We start from the raw sequence: 15,878 nt of genomic DNA, 5'->3' as shown, positions 1-15,878 counted from the left end.
CCTTGATATACGGCTCAGGGGCGACGAGTTGGTCGTTTGTGGATAGCCCCACCCTGAAGCCGTCCTGGCAGCTCTCGAGAAGATCATTCTACTCTAAGAAGTCACGAGTTTCCTGTTAAACATCTTTACGAGAAGCTTGCAGAGGCAGCTTCTGAGGGCGATGGGTCGATAACTGGCAGGGGAAGAAGGGTCCTTCCCCTCCTTCAGGAACACCTCCCTGCAAGATTTTGCAATGTGCCCCGAAAGCCATATGCTGTTGTATAGGTGTAGGAGTGTTTCAAGAGTGTCTGGAAGTAGGTGTTGTATCATGGTGTATGTAATCTTACCTGCGCCTGGAGCTGAAGGCTTACATGTGCTCAGGGCAGCCCTCAACTCATAGAGTGTAAATTCAGAATTGTAACCAGATCTTGACCTCTCATTGTCACGTAGGGTCTTCTTTTAACAAGCAATTTTCTGTTTCAGGAAAGTGTTTGTGTAGTGTGCAGAGCTATAAACGTGTTGGACGTGTTGTGCAAGTGTGTAGACTGGTCTTCGAGTGTGTCCCCTGTTGTACTGACCAGGGGCAGGCTATGTGTATGTTGTCCTTTAAGTTTACGCATTCTTGTCCATACCTTGTGACTGTCTGTGTATAAGTTGATGGAATTGACGAAGGCGCGCCAACTCTCCCTTTTCGGCTCACGACGCACACGCTTCCAGAAAGCCTTTCCCGTTTAAAAGAAATGAGATTATCCGATGTGCGTACCGGCGAAGGACACCCCACGCCTTGTTCTGGGCCTCTCGCGCTCGCCTACAGTCCTCGTTACACCAGGGCTTCCTTGGGTTGCGAGACGCACTGGAGGCCTGGGGAACGGACTTTTGGCAGCTTGGCAGACGTCGAGGATGTGTGCCGTGATGAGTTGGGCGGCTTCCTCCACGTGAAAGTGTTTTATGTATGTGTGGTGTAGTTAGATGTTTCTGTGAGTGTGCTCCAGTTTGCTTTTGATTCATTAAACCTCTTATGAGAAGATGGACTGCTTGGGCCTCCACCTATGTACGTTAATGAAGTGGGAAAATGGTCACTACCATATGGGTCCCTGCCCACAACCCACTCAAGACATGGAAAGAGAACTGAAGAAGCAATAGCCAAGTCAAGATGCGGGTATGTATGGTGTACTAAGTTATGGTATGTGGGTTTTTTTTTTGTAAAAGGAATCCTCCAGAGGATGTTAGAAACTTCGCTATCAGGCGACCTCGAGCATATGTTCGGGAGGAGCCCCAAAGAGAGCTGTGCGCATTAAGGTCGCCTGTGAAGATAAATGGCTCGGGTAGCTGGTCAACCCGTTCCTCGAAATCGGAGCTCACTAGTCCAAATCAGGAGAGATGCAATATGTAGCTTACCGTTACTTACCTATTAAATATTATTGTACGCATCACTACAGCCTCAAGGACGGAATTTAAAGAGAGAGGGTCGCATGCTAATGATTTTTGGGCTACAATGGCCACACCGTCCGAAGTGTGGGTGAGCCAACCCTGTTCTTTCTGAATACCATGTAGCTATTAAAAAAATTGTCTGTTTGGAATTGAGGTGAGTGTCTTGGAGACACATGCTACTTGGCTGACGGGCATGTAGCATGTCATACACATCGTCAAGATTTTCAAGGAGATTTTTAAGGAGGATGGTGTTTTCTGTTCCCATTATTTACATTTAGGGATGACGGGAGTGTGTGTGTGCGTGTTTTCATGTGTCGTCTTTCGGGGGTGTTACTCTGGGATTTGGCTTTTTGGGCCTTTCTGTAGGCTTGGACGTCGGAGGCCGCTCCTTGCGCTGGGTTGCAGGCAAGAACGGTGCGACGTCCATGTCGTCGTCCTATGTCCTGGGGGTGCCCGTCGAAGCGGGCCCTCCGGACTTGGCCCCTCTTCGGGGTCCTTCGTTTGAGCCGCCACCGCCGTGGGGGTCGGTGGCGCCAGAAGTGGCACGGGCAGTATGCTGGTGGTAAACGGTTTGCACTGTTTTCACGGTTAAACGGTTTGCACTGAGCCTGGTACGTGAGTACAGAATAATTTGCAGGTTGGCAAATACCTATTGCAAGGAAGCTTTGCAGCTTTACGTGGTATAAAAACTTGTTAACTACGCATCACTGCTTTGAATTGCCTGATGTCACGTGTTAGCTGTCTGATGCTAGAATAGCATCTCTTTCTCTATGCAGTCCAGTTTCCTTGGCTGAGCACGTTACTGGGCGTGCGAATCTTCTGTCCGGAAGCAGTTCAGTACTTCTCGGGCGTCATGACCAACCTGCTTAAGCGAAGGGCTGACAACATGGAGGACAATGTAAGTCGAAACATCGGCTTGGCCCATTGTGATTTCCGAGTGAACTTACGGAGCCTCAGTACTTGATCCATGCTTCAAATATTGTAAAGGGGCACTCGTAAGCATACACTTGTGTCCAAGCATTGCGAGTGCGAACGTCTTGCTTAACTAAGCAATTATTGTGGAATAGTATTACAACACTGATGAAGGTGACAATGTATTCATAGCAATTGTCACCACCACGGGATGAACCTGTACTATCCGTCGTGCTGTTTGTATGTATACTGTTTGTGCTTGAAGCGATTTTCACGGAAAAGTGTGCAGGGACAGACAATATAGTTCCAGCAACTGCAAGGCTGTGATAGGAGCAGGAAATGTACGTACCCACGTATTTTTCTCATAAGTGTGTATCTAGTGTCCGTCTGTAGTGTGAACCGAATCAAAATAGTTCATACACTTGCATCCGCTTTTCTAAACAGCTGTACGTTGCAAAACTGCCTCTCCTCACAGGGGGCTTCACACAGGGGGCTTCAGTATGCAAGCAGCGTGATGGGCACGCTTGTAATACCGTGCATCTGTATTCTGTATCCTTGGCATATGTTCATGCGGGTGACCGGCGTGATTCGAACGCAGCGCAGTGTTCGCGTCTGTCTAAAATTGTTTGCACGACCATCAAAAGTTGTTTGTACGCTTGTCTGAGATGGTTCATATGGCCACCAAAAATTTGTGCTCTACTAGCAGCACTCCTAGTGCTTTCCCCGTTATGGTCGAGCACCTGCTAAATATAAAAGTACACGAGTTGTTTCATTCATTTATTGCTCATCGGTGCTTCACCACGAGATTTTTTTCTGACCAACTCTTGAAGGTGAACACGAAGTTGATGTTAAATTACTTAGCAAATGTGTTTTCTGGGTGGTCGCGCGCGCGTAGTAGACGAGAGTAAGGGCGCCTACCATTTACTTATCGCTTTACGTGCGTAGGTGCAGCTGTTTCACTTATTTTGCTTTTCGTTTGTCGTGAGGCACATCGAGGAACGGCTGTACTGGATGTCCTGCCAGACTAGAAAGCGGCCTGAAACGCCAGTCCTCAGCGAAGAGCCAAAAAAAAAAATTCCCCCACAAAACTACCCATAATGCATGTTATCACACAATGCAGCCACGTCTAAAGAAAACTGGGATGTTGCGCACTAAAGTTGGGTTTGCAACTTCACTTAACCACCTTCGACCGCATGATTTATATAACTTCTGTGTTCAGGTCTCAAACGAACACCACACATTGTCCCCAATAGCCCAGATAGGAATTCACGTGTACATTTCAATTCTGCACTAGTCCGCATCGGCGGGCCAGCGAGATGCAACTCACCACAACACTTCCTAGCGGGCCATGCGAACTGCAGGAGCCTCCCTCGGCACCCCCGGCGCCATTGTTCCTCCCCCTTTGCCGCGTCCACCCCTGGATGAATTCCGATTTGCCCATTAGGCGGCTTCGTGGCCGTCTTCGCGGACAGTCCAACATATCCCCCGCCCCGTCCCAAATCGAACGACGCAGGCCATGAAGACAACAGCGGTGCAGGCTACCTTCCTGTTCAAACTGATAAACGACGACAGCGCCCTTTTTGCCTTTTTTAGTGCAGTAACAAACTAACTTGTTTTTTTCATTCAAGCATCGAGTGTAATATATTACTGGGGAAGGTGCTTTGGTTTACTTCTTGAATCCCGTAATGCATATAATAGACTTGCTATAATTTGTAATGAAAGCGCGGCTAGAGTTAACTGGACTGCTACGAGGCTTTCGTCTGCGTTCGTGACCACTGCACCGTTCCCATTCAGACGTCTAATTAGTCTGCTTCGTAAGCGGTCTGTAAGGCTGTCCGCCAATTGGAGCGCAGCCCGTACTAGACCCCCTTGTCGCGACAGAAGCGATATCATGCCGTCCGACGGCAAGCTTCCATCCACGCTTCCGTAGGATTCGCTTGTATGAATGGTCTAGTGATTTCTTTACGGCACATTTAGTGGTCAGACAAGCTTCTTTGTCAACACCTATACTCGCACAAAAAAAAACAAGATGGTGTCAAAAAGTCAAGTCAAGTCAAGTGAGATTTATTTACCAGATAATCAGTAGTGTAGCTCTGGAAGGTCTCCTGGGCTAAAAGCTGCAATAAGCTGCTTGACAGGGGCCCACGACTTCTCAGGCTACCGTGGCGAGGTCCAAAGGTACCCTTACCATCCGATATGTGAATCCTCGTTGATACTGTTCCTGGATTCGTCCGATCACGATTAATCCTCATCTGTGATGCACCCATTGCAGCAACTTCGAAAGATTAAAGAACACATTTGTGAAGGGAATGGCGCAGCACGAGTGTTGCGACATTCCCTCGGCATTGCGAAGTGCTCTGTGTTCTTTCGAAACGGCGAAGCTTCGCTGCTCGGGAAGCTTTCTAGCAACGGGCACGTACAACGGGTCTTTCCGAAACTCCGCCTGCCAGTGCCGTCCCCTGCAGCCGCCTCCACATTGCCACGTGACGTGGCCTCGTCGCCACGTGCGGATTGGCCCCAGCTGCATAGTACGGGGTCCGGGCCGCGACTTATCCACACGTCTCGCGTGCGAACCTTCTATTCCCGTTATGGAATCTGCTCTCGGGGCGTCTAGCGTTTCCAGATGAGAATCTACACGAGCGCCTCCCTGAGCACAGGGTTTAGAGTCATGCTGGGGCTTTGACCATCAACAACCGCGGAGAATACGAGTCGGCCCTGGAAAATCAGCCTCCCCCTCACAGGCGCAATTCCTTCCACTCTGCTCACTATGGGCACGTATTTTTTGTTCGTTTTTTTTTGTGTTTAGAAGGCCAGATGCGAAGGCAGTAAAATAAATCTTATTACGGTGCCTATCGAGCTGACCTCAGGCAGCCAAAGTTCTGGCAAGGTGTGTACATAGAAATGCTACTTGTCCCACCCATAGGGCGCATAGAGCGCATCAGCTTGATGGTGCATTACATTTCGCGCCACGCTCTTACTTGCAACGCTGGTTGCAGTGTCACACTGTTAACTATTCCGAGACCAGGTCTTGAAATCATGCGCAAATTTAAATATATTGCCAACATCGGGGCCGAGGTACATGAAGATGAATCGACTGAGGCATCTTCACAGGGATATCAGGTGGCTCACACGGCTGCATAGGAGAGCTTGAGGTTGAGAATCTGCTGCTCCCGTCTTGTCGGCAATGCCCCCTGCGTACTCTTCATCGCCAGAGCTTCAAATAGTTCAAGGCCAAAAAAGACACAAAAACTAGCCTCTAAAATCTTACTATTGCGTCTCCTCCGGATCTCACCTAACTGCCTATGTCTTCATCAATGAATGCATCTTAAACGCTAGCAATGCCCCCGAAACTCTCGTGTGATGTTACGCCCCTCTACCTGAATGCCCTCGCTGTTTCAATGCCACCGAGGCCGATCTCCAACCCCTTATCTGGTTCTGTCGCAAATTCAGTTTATAGCACATTTTAAATCCACCACAAATGACATCCTCAATTCCCATTAGCCCGCACACTTTCAATAACCCTACCCTCACACTGACCGTGCGATTCTGGGTGTCTCTTACGAGCAGTTGCAAAACACCCCATAGGCCCCATGCATCAAAAAGCGGCCCTACGATTGGTCCGCTGTTTTGGATTTTCTGTACAGTGGCGCCATCGTGACAAAATAACTCTCGCAACGCTTTGCCGCTCGGTGACCAAGGCGAAAAATAGTATTTAGGTGCTAAAATAGATCTGTTGTGCCAAAGCAGATCAATGCGGTCAACCATGCAGGTGTTTTATATGCGTTCGAAGCAAGAGTAGTAAAAAAACTGCGGTTGGTTCCTTTGTCGTAGGAATCGGTAAAGCACAAAAGCGAAATCTGCAGCGAAAGGAGCATGATTTGTGGGCTGGTTGCTGTCTTGTCGGTGTGCTTGGCGAGCGACGTCCTGCTAGCGGGTCGCTTCAGGAAACGCGCGACTTCTTTGTTACTGCTCCGTGGCGTGTACGGCAGACGTTTGCGTTGCGACAAGCTTAAGTTGTGGAACGCGATAGGTAGAACCGAGAACGCGCGAACGCGTTCTGCTTTGCGCTGGCGTTCTCTTCGCATCAAATCAGTCGGCGTTCGCGCCATTCGCCTGTCGGCGTCGCTACGACGCAGCTTACGCCAACTGTCGGCGCTGGTTAAGGTGATGATGAAGTACTTCGCATTACCTCTACTAGACTGCAGCACCATTCACGTTTCCTATGTGTTCGTTGTCCTGGCGTCATTTCCGTGACGGATATGACGTCATCAAAATCTTGGTGTATCCGGGAATACCACACTTTCGTGTTAAAATTCGACCGTGCCATGAGCGAGATGTGTCGTGGCCAGCGCCTTGTCGTCTGCTACGCGTCATCTGTGGTGTTCTGGCGGAAAAAAGTTAAATATTCGCTTCGAAGGCTTTCCCCACGCTTGAAGGGCTATTTACAGGGCACTTGGTCGGCTGCTGTATTACCTTGGAATACTTGTGTGCTGTAGGCCGAGCGACAACTGCAAATTTAGTAATCCAGATCGGACCTATATTGCGCCCGAATGCCCTCACGAGGCAATAGCGCAGACGCAGAAACAAACGCAACATAAAAACCGGAGTTATGAAAGCAACGAATAACTTAGGGAAGTACAAAAATAAAGACTGAAGCACCTTTAAAGTAATGTTTAAGATTAAAACGCCATTTGGCATATTTGTGTTTTTTTTTTAAGTTCTTGCAGTGGCTGCTGTGGCGCCCCCGTCCAAAGTTGGGGGGTTCAGCATAGAGATTTTCTGGTCCAAGTGCGGGCCGTTTTTTGAGGCGGAGTTTCGCAACTGCCTCCATCGAAGAGCTACTGCGTTGAGCCGCAGATTCTCGGAGCAGACAAGCAGACAGTTTTAGCAGTTTTAATATGGATGCAGTGGTCATCGCCTTGTTGTAGGCTCGCCGGCGGAACAGGAGGACGAGAAATAACTTTAAGCCGTTAGAAATGCCTGCAGAAACATTCCTCTTCTCGAAGAGGACTGCGCGGTGGGTGTGCGACGGGCTGCGAGACGAACTTGGCCGACGGCAGCCCGGGCCCAGTGTCGATGACCAAGTGATATGCGCCCTTCGTTTCTTCGAAATTGGTGGCTTTTAGTCAGCGGTCGTTAATGAAGATACGATATCGCTGTCGCAACCCTCTGTGAGCCGGTGCATCGACGAAGTCCCCATCAGAGTGAAATAAACGATCGTCTGCGAGCTTCATTCTGCCGAGTAGACGAACGAAATTACGCAAGCGCTCGGCATAAAATTTATAACCTTTTGTGGTTTTTGACGACAACACATACTAGCCTAACATTCGTAGACGTGACACGAAGCACACACATAGTTAAGAAACGAAAATACTGACCATTCACGCTGGTTTTCGCTGAGAAAGTATCTCTAAATATGCCAACGAAACGCTCGCGTCAACGTGCCGCATGTGTGTCGAGGTGAAAATACTTGACAGTGGGTTATTATCTTCATACAAGATCATTGTCATGCACATAAAAGAGCTGAACAGCTGTAGCATTGTTTGCGCTTTACTGCCACAGAAAAAGCTGGCTGCAGCTGCCATCTTTCGAAATTCGTCCTCTGGTAATGAAAAATTTCAGCTTCATCAAATATAACTGTTATCATGTCTAGGTTTTCCTAATACCTTCAAATAAATTAAAAGAATAGTTTAAAATTTGTTTGGTTGTTTAAAGTGTGTTTGGAAAAACAGTTGCGCAAAAGTCAACCCAAAGACAACCCACAACGGGATCTACGTCGTAATAAAACGGATGCGAAACGGACGTTTTCAAAACGGAGACACTCCAGAATACCGCCCCTGATTACGGCGCTATCGCCGTTGTCAGCCTATAGCGCAACTTGTGATAGAGGCAGCGGTGGTGGCGAGGGGAATAGCAGCTGTGATAGAGCGGTCGGCGATGGCGAGGAGGAGTGCCGGAGTGGCGCCGAGTAAATCGGCTTCACCGGAATAAAAACGGGGGGGGGGGGGGGGTATACATATACTGCTTCGCTGTAAATTAGCTGCCACCACCCGGCAAAAAAAAAGCCGGATGATCACTAGCTGGAAGGGATTGTGTCGTGATCGAGGGAAGAATCTAGCAGACGACGGTTGAACTGGTGAGACCGTTTGGCACATGCGAACTGTTCTCGCTCGTTTCGCTGCCTTGATAAGGCGCTGACGCAACCGACGGTCGACGCTCCTGCGATATTATTAGAAAATGTAACGGCTGTACAACCAATGACCACACTCGGGTATACAAATTACGGACAACCGAAGCTGCCTTGCCACTGCAGTCGCCAGTTCTTCGCGCGGCGCAATATTTTGAACGTCCTTTCTGTGATTTTTCGCGCTTACTCCACTGATCACTTACTCGAGTTACGACAAACTGCGTGAAAGAATGTCGCCAATTAATAAGCGCCATCTTCTCTCAAAACGCGCGCGCGAATTGGCATCCGGCTTCGTCTCCTTGGCGGTGTGATGCTGCTGCCGTCCTTCAGTTGCACCCGAGTATAGCCACGTCACACGTTTGCGCTCAGAATTTGCGTGAAGAAAGAAAATAGAGAACGACTGTTTTGCAGGTGAGGCCGGACTTTGTGCGTCTGCTGCTGGACGCTGAGTGCAAAGACGAAGACGGCTGCCAGGGGCGCAGATCCGGAAGGCGAGGTGAGCGCTTCTTGGGCCTAAATTATTAGGGCCCTCCAGTACTAAAGGCTACCGACGCTTCTGAACGTTTCTAGCAAGAGATTGTCCTCACACAACCATTGAAAGAGGTTTTTGTTTTTGCGTGTGTGTAACGTGTTCTGATTTCCGCCACCTTTTCTTGCTTAAATAACGTTATAACCGCTGCATATTAACGAAAGACGGAAAGTAGGAACACCGCGAAAGAATATCAGCAGGACCAGCGCTAGACCCGAACGGAAAAGCCTAATCACAGGATCCTTTCTGAAAGAGACCAGCCTCAATATCCACTCCGCGCATTGGCACTTCACACGAAGGGTCATTTTAAGGGACACTGAAGTGAATTTGCCAAGCTCCCATTTTTGGTTGCACTGCGTAGGCTGGCTCAAATTAACACACGTTTCATCGTTTATCCTGTCGATAAGGCAATATTTATTTTATAAAGCCCGAAAGAAGAAAAACTATCATGCGCGGTCTGCGGCGGCCATACAAACTAAAGGCTGTCACGTCGGGAGGAGGTGCACCGTGATTGGACAATTGACAAGATTAGCATTCAAACAAGTTACGGTTTCGGTTCTGTAAAAGACCATGCTTGTCATTCGAAATTATCGTTGGATGGGCATTCTCGTTATCTCTATAATACCCCCCGCGGTGGCTCAGTGGCTAAGGCGTTGCGCTGCCGAGCACGAGGTCGCGGGTTCGATTCCCGGCCATGGCGGCCGCTTTTCTGATGGAGGCGAAAAGCAAAAACATCCGTGTGTACGAGATCTCGGTGCACGATAAAGATCCCCAGGTGGTCAAAATTAATCCGGAGCCATCCACTACGGCACGCCTCATCGCCTGCGCTTCGTCGGCGCGCTAAACCCTACAATGAATCAATCAGATTCAGATTCAGATTCAGTTTATTTCATGTACAAGTACATCAGGGGATTGGAGAAAAGATGCAGTACTGCAGCTTCACAAAGCTCCAACTCCCTGGACCTGGACAACAGTGTGTACAACGCAAATACAGCAGCAAACATTTTCATGTTCATCATTTGATTACAACTTGTGTAAGTAGTATACTCTGGATATAGAAAACGTAATATTGCAGTGAAATACACAAAGAAACAATCGCAATACAAAGAGAAAATAGCACGACGGTATGCATATATAACACGAGAAAAAACAGTACTCTATAAAATGCAGTGCAGGGGCAATGCAAGTAACTAAAATGCAGTAAGGTGAACATCACTAAAGAAACACTGCTAAAAAGCTCTTTGGGGTTACATTTGCTATGTCGACAACATTTTTATATAGAGTGTTGAGTGATCTTGGTGTTATGGAGCTGAGCATATTATTCCCATAGTTAGTCCGGCTGGTAGGTACAAATCAGCGTTCAAGGTTTCTCACGCTGTACACAGAATTATTTCGAGTCAAGTTGGCCAAGTTAAGTAATGTATTTGTGTTATGGATTCGCTCGTTTATTAATGCTTTACAGAGGCAATAGTCGAACAGTTTTTGTACCTCAATTAATTCGAATTATTTCGGTAAAGTACCAACCAAGTGATCCATTGCAGTATTGGTTATTATTTTGATTACTTTATTCTGCAGTCGGGAAAGTTTAGAGATGTTTGACAGTGTAGTGGCACCCCATACTAAAAAACAATAGCTAATACATGATTTAAATAGTGCATGGTATATAATAAACCTTGTTTTAATGGGAAGTAACTCACGATTTCGATAAAGAAGTCCTATTACTCTAGAAAGCTTCATTGCTACCCGGTCTGTTTGCAAATCACAGAGCATATGCACTGTGAATATCACGCCAAGAGTTTTGAAACTTTTCAGTACTTCTATGGGGCGGCCATCGAGATGCCGCCCCATAGAAGTTTGCCCATAGAAGAAGAAGATGCCCCCCCATAGAACTGTTTGCCTTTAGCTCGGAAAATAATAGCTTTGGTTTTTTCACGGTTTATTATTAGGCCATTTGACGAAGCCCATTCACACCATTTAGCTAGAATCTCATTGCCTCGGCTAATGAGATCTGTGCAGCTTTCATTGGCTAAAAAGAAACTCGTGTCATCCGCGGAGATTATGCATTTTACGGAATCAATCTCAATAATCGTCATACCATGCTTCTGCCATGTTGTCGGCTGTAAAATGCCTAAGATAAGCCTCCCAGGGCGGCTTGGAATTGTAGCAATCACATGCCGAGGCGCAAGCAGTGGATGAACGCCCTCCGCGTCACCGCAGACGCTCAGATGCCATGCGCTTTCCCCTATATTTGGAGCTTGCCTCACTCATGCCTGTATCGAAGCGTGTTCGCACCAGGCCAAGGATCTGTTGATTCAGGCCTGTGCCCACTGCCCGCAAGCAGTCGGTGCTTATGGCAACAGCACGCCAACGAGAACTCCCTAGCGCGTCAGTGTCAGTCTGCGCGCGTTCTTTGAACTTGCACGTGGAGCAGTGAACGTTACGGCCCAAAAATGGTGAACTGAGTGTTTAGAAAACATCAGCCTAAAAGGAGAAAAAACAACCTACAAAAAAAATGTACACTGTCGGGGCTTCCAACTTGCTACTTGCAAAACAACATACCTAGCGCTGCAGACCACTCGGCCACGAGCCAGCGCTGCCGGCGTCGGAAATATAAGGTATAAGGTCCAGGTTTGTTCCAGTACTTCTACCATACGAAATGACCATCGTACGTTATGGATTGTGCCGTGCCCAAGGACATGTCTTCTGATAGTGTACAGTTTTGTGTTTGTAAACATGATATGCGGTGAGGTTGAGCAAAGCCCCGTACCAACAGTAGAGGAAATGTTCGAACAACTTCAAAAGGTCAATCTGCAATACTTGGAGAACGCTCCGATTTAACAAATAGACGAGTAGTTATCGAAACTGCAGTTACTGCCCTCAACAATCGTTGGAGCGAGTTCGACAAAATGGTGGCAGACGTCCATGAAGAATCTTCACAAATTCAGACTCTCCAGGAGAGAATCGTCCCGCTTGACAAAGGCTAGGCCAGCAGACTGAAAAAATTGTGGACTTTGAGAGCCGTAGTCGTAGATAAAGCCTCGTCATTTATGGCATTCAGGAACAAAGTGAAGAAGACAAGCAAATTTTAAGCGACAAGGTGATTACTGATCTTTTTAGCAGAAAATTAGGCGAGAATTTCAGTGGCGAGAATCCACCGTCTTGATAAGCATCACGAAAATAGACCGGTCATTGTCTATTTCCAAGATTTCACAGAAAAAGAGGCTGTGCTCCGGAATACAAAAAAATTAACAGGCACTAACATATCAATCAATTAGTAATGATTATAGTTCTACACGGCATAAGTGACCGATTCTGTAGCAGTCCGGGAAACAAGATAAGGCAAACGGCAAGAAGGTGACTCTGATTCACGACAAGCTAAAGTAGATGGTGTGTATTACGTACGAGATGAAGCCACCAATGGTCGAGTCCTTCTGTCAGTGGAAACATTTACACGAGGTAGCGCAGAGCAAAGAAGCAAATCAGAGGAACGCAGCCAGAGCACTGAGTCAAAGGACTCATGAAATCGCACATGCGCAAGGCCGAAGTGTCTTACAGTACTAAATCTTAACGCTCGTAGCGTCGTCAACAAGACAAGCGAAATCGAATGTCTTCTCCTGATCCAAGACCCTCATATTACAATAATAACCGAAACATGGCTGCATGATCGTGTACCAGACGATATAACAGTCAGCGAATCACGCCATATTAAAGCAAAGCTTTTTACCTCTACCCCCCAAGGGTCCTTTCCCGACCGTTGGTGTCAACAGAAAACTCCCGCGAACAAATAAAACAATTTACTGGCAACGGCAGGAATCGAACCTGGAACTAATAGAGTAACAAAGCCAGAGCCCGTTGTGTTACCGATTTGTCTACGAGCCCACGCGGAGACGGGGAAGACAAGTGGTGCACTTCCCAAGCACACTGACGGGTTTAACCCGTGCATTCTCGCTGAATTCCACGCGATACCAATTAAAGGAAGCTCACACCAACCCATGGCATCTCACTTCCAGTACGCCAATGTGCTAAAGCCTGTGGTTTTTATTGTTAACGTAAAAAAATTAGCGCCAATACACCCTGTGAATGTGGTTGGAAAGCAAAGATGTAACTGGCACCCACAACGATTACCCTCACGCCAAACGACACCTCAAGGAACACAATCAAATGCTCCTTGATGGCCAGGCCATCACTTCAAGACCCAGCATCAAGATCCTGGGCCTACATCTTCAGCCCAACACCAAGAGTGACGTATCCTTGCAGCGCCTCAAACACAGCATCAACAAAATAATACGCATGATCAGGCTAGTTGCCACCAGGAAGCGAGGCCCTAAGGAATCCGATACCTTTCTACTAGTTCAAGCTTTTGTCCTCTCGAGAGTCACTGTCGTCAACCCTCTTTCTTCTTCTCGGGAAGGAGGACATAAAGATGCTGTATATAATGATTAGAAAGGCGGTTGAGCAAGCCATTGATCTTCCCATGAGTGCGTCTACAGAGTGGCTGCTTAGCACGTGACTCTACAACACGGTGGAAGAGCTCATAGAGGGCCATATTTCTAACTAGAAGCTCCGAATGAGCCGAACTGCGACGGGTCACCGCATCCTTCACCAGATCGGCTGGGCAGCACAGAATGTCAGTTCGCTTGATGAACTCCTGGACTTTGGCGACAAGAACTATAAAGATGCTCCCTTTGCTCAGAATTATGAACCCCTCACACGACGAGGGTCGCCAACGAGCCCACGCTCAAGCACTTAACACCACCCTCGGTGGGGATCATGCAGTTATCTACACAAACCCCTCCCAACATCGAGGGCAGCAGTACGCCATCATCGTGGCTACCTCCAGAACCAACCTCCTTCCGTGTGCCTCCATCAAGACCGAAGACATGACGACAGTAGGAAGAGACAGCCATCGCCTTGGCTCTCACTCAACCAGGGGTTCGTAAGGTAGTCACGGATTCCAAACAAGCCTACCGGAATTACCAGCGGGGTTTGCTGTCCCCACCTGCACTGCGTGTGCTAAAAACCCACTCACCAAACGGTTCTATTCAGCTCATCTGGACACTCGTTCACGCTTCTATGGAGCGCAACACATGCGCCCACAAAGCTTACACTTTTACCCCCCCCCCCCCCCACCCATGCTATGGAGCTGCGCTAGGACAGTCACCCGCTTGTCTCGTTCAGGGACATAACCCAGCAATATCGTCTTCTGAGACGAACCCTACCTTCGCCTCACCCTGACCCTTCCAGAGAATGGCAAACTACCCTACGGTTCATATAATCCGGCTCCTTCCCACACCCGACGGGTCTTCAATTCGCCCGACTCACTGCGACGCTGAATGTAAATATTGCTCAGAAGTAGGAACACTTTGCCACATAGTCGGGCTGAGCGACTTTGCCACATAGTCGGGCCCCGTCCTCTCTTTCAGTCAACTGCCGAACAAGAGCAATGGGAGATGCTGCTGTCCAGCCCCTGTCTGCATCCTCAGCTTCACAGGCGGCGCGGACTGAGTATGGGCTACAGTGAAAAAGGAACCATTCTCCCTGGGCCGCACTCTGGGTCGTTCAGAAATCTGAATACAAGTAGTTCCTCCTCGATCTACTCCTCCAACTTCTGCTCGTCCTCCATCTCTCCCGCCGATCTCGTCCCCTCCGTCCGCGACGGCAGAGACGGAGAAGTGAGATTGTCTAACACCGGGTTTGAGCTTATTTGTGCTACCCCAATACAAGTCAAACAACCACCGTTCGTGCATCATGCATGAATTTAACCTTACCAAGAATATCTCTTTGGAATAATTGAGAGTGTGGTTAAGTGTATTTCACTTCTTTCTGGTTTCACTATTTCTAGAGCGACGTGAGTGAATTTAGGTGACGTCGCATGGGTAATCGTTGTGGGTGCCATTTACAGCTTTGCTTTCCAACGACATTCACTGGGTGGATTGGCGCTGATTTTTTTCCGTCGTGACCGTATGTCTCGGGGAGGTGGCATTGCAGTTATCTCAAAAAAACACTCTTTCAGCTACACTACTACTCCAGATAAAAAACCACGAAAGTCTTTTTTTTTTTAAATAAACTGCTGGGGTCATGCACTAACATTGTGGGCTGTCGACAGGCCGCCTTCTTCGCCCCTGAATTCTTGCTGGCCTTATCAGATTGCATGTCGGCACAGGTTAATGGGTCAATAATAATGGCTGGAGATTTCAATCTGCCGTCAAATAATTGGGCTTGCAGTGCCACATCTTATCTGCTGGGCAATTCATTGCAAGATATAATGCTGACAGGTGATTTAGATCAACTTCGTTCGTGAAGCCAGCCGTGAATCTGGAGGAGGGGGCGCAATATTGGATCTTGTATATGTAAACTGAAGTATTACAGATTATGACGTTCGCGTAGAAGATGGTATATCTGACCATCAATTAGTTATGCTTTCTTGCAGCATAAAAAACTGCGTGAAGGCTCGGCCCAAGCGCAAAACTCAAAAACTCTCATCAGGCTAATGATAACGTGTTTCACGATGAGCTGTGGGCGTTAGTAGATGACTTGCGAAACCATGATGCTATTGCCTAGTCTAATACGTTTAAAGGTACTGTTAAAAATGCATTGACAATTTTGTTCCTACGAAGCATAATAATTCAAATCGCCAGAACCCTTGGGTTGATAGGAACTGTTGGAACTTTCGAGGACGATGAGGACGACGCAAGCAGCGCGCGCAACAGACCCAGAGATGGAGACGAAGACGACTGGGAGAGGCGACGGGATGGCTGCAGAGATGAACGGTTCCCTGTACATAATGTAAATATATGTGCTTTTCTTTGACGACGGCCTCCTCCCTTACCTCTCTGGACG

At 47.9% G+C, this 15,878-nt stretch overlaps 1 protein-coding gene across 2 annotated transcripts in view; it reads left to right on the top strand.

The window, feature by feature from the left end:
• LOC144164991 (cytochrome P450 3A16-like) overlaps window positions 1-15,878 on the top strand; it is a 199,170-nt gene that overhangs the window by 76,234 nt on the left and 107,058 nt on the right. For both annotated transcript variants that reach the window (XM_077695174.1, XM_077695172.1), the window contains exons 8-9: window positions 2,187-2,308; window positions 8,921-9,005. In XM_077695174.1, coding sequence (XP_077551300.1) covers window positions 2,187-2,308; window positions 8,921-9,005 — 207 coding nt within the window. The remainder of the gene's footprint in view (window positions 1-2,186; window positions 2,309-8,920; window positions 9,006-15,878) is intronic.

This window comes from Haemaphysalis longicornis, unplaced genomic scaffold, assembly GCF_048455015.1.
Source record: "Haemaphysalis longicornis isolate Haplotype H1 unplaced genomic scaffold, Haemaphysalis longicornis Haplotype H1 scaffold_14, whole genome shotgun sequence".
Lineage (NCBI taxonomy): Eukaryota > Metazoa > Arthropoda > Arachnida > Ixodida > Ixodidae > Haemaphysalis > Haemaphysalis longicornis.
This window is presented reverse-complemented; position numbering and strand designations above follow the sequence as displayed.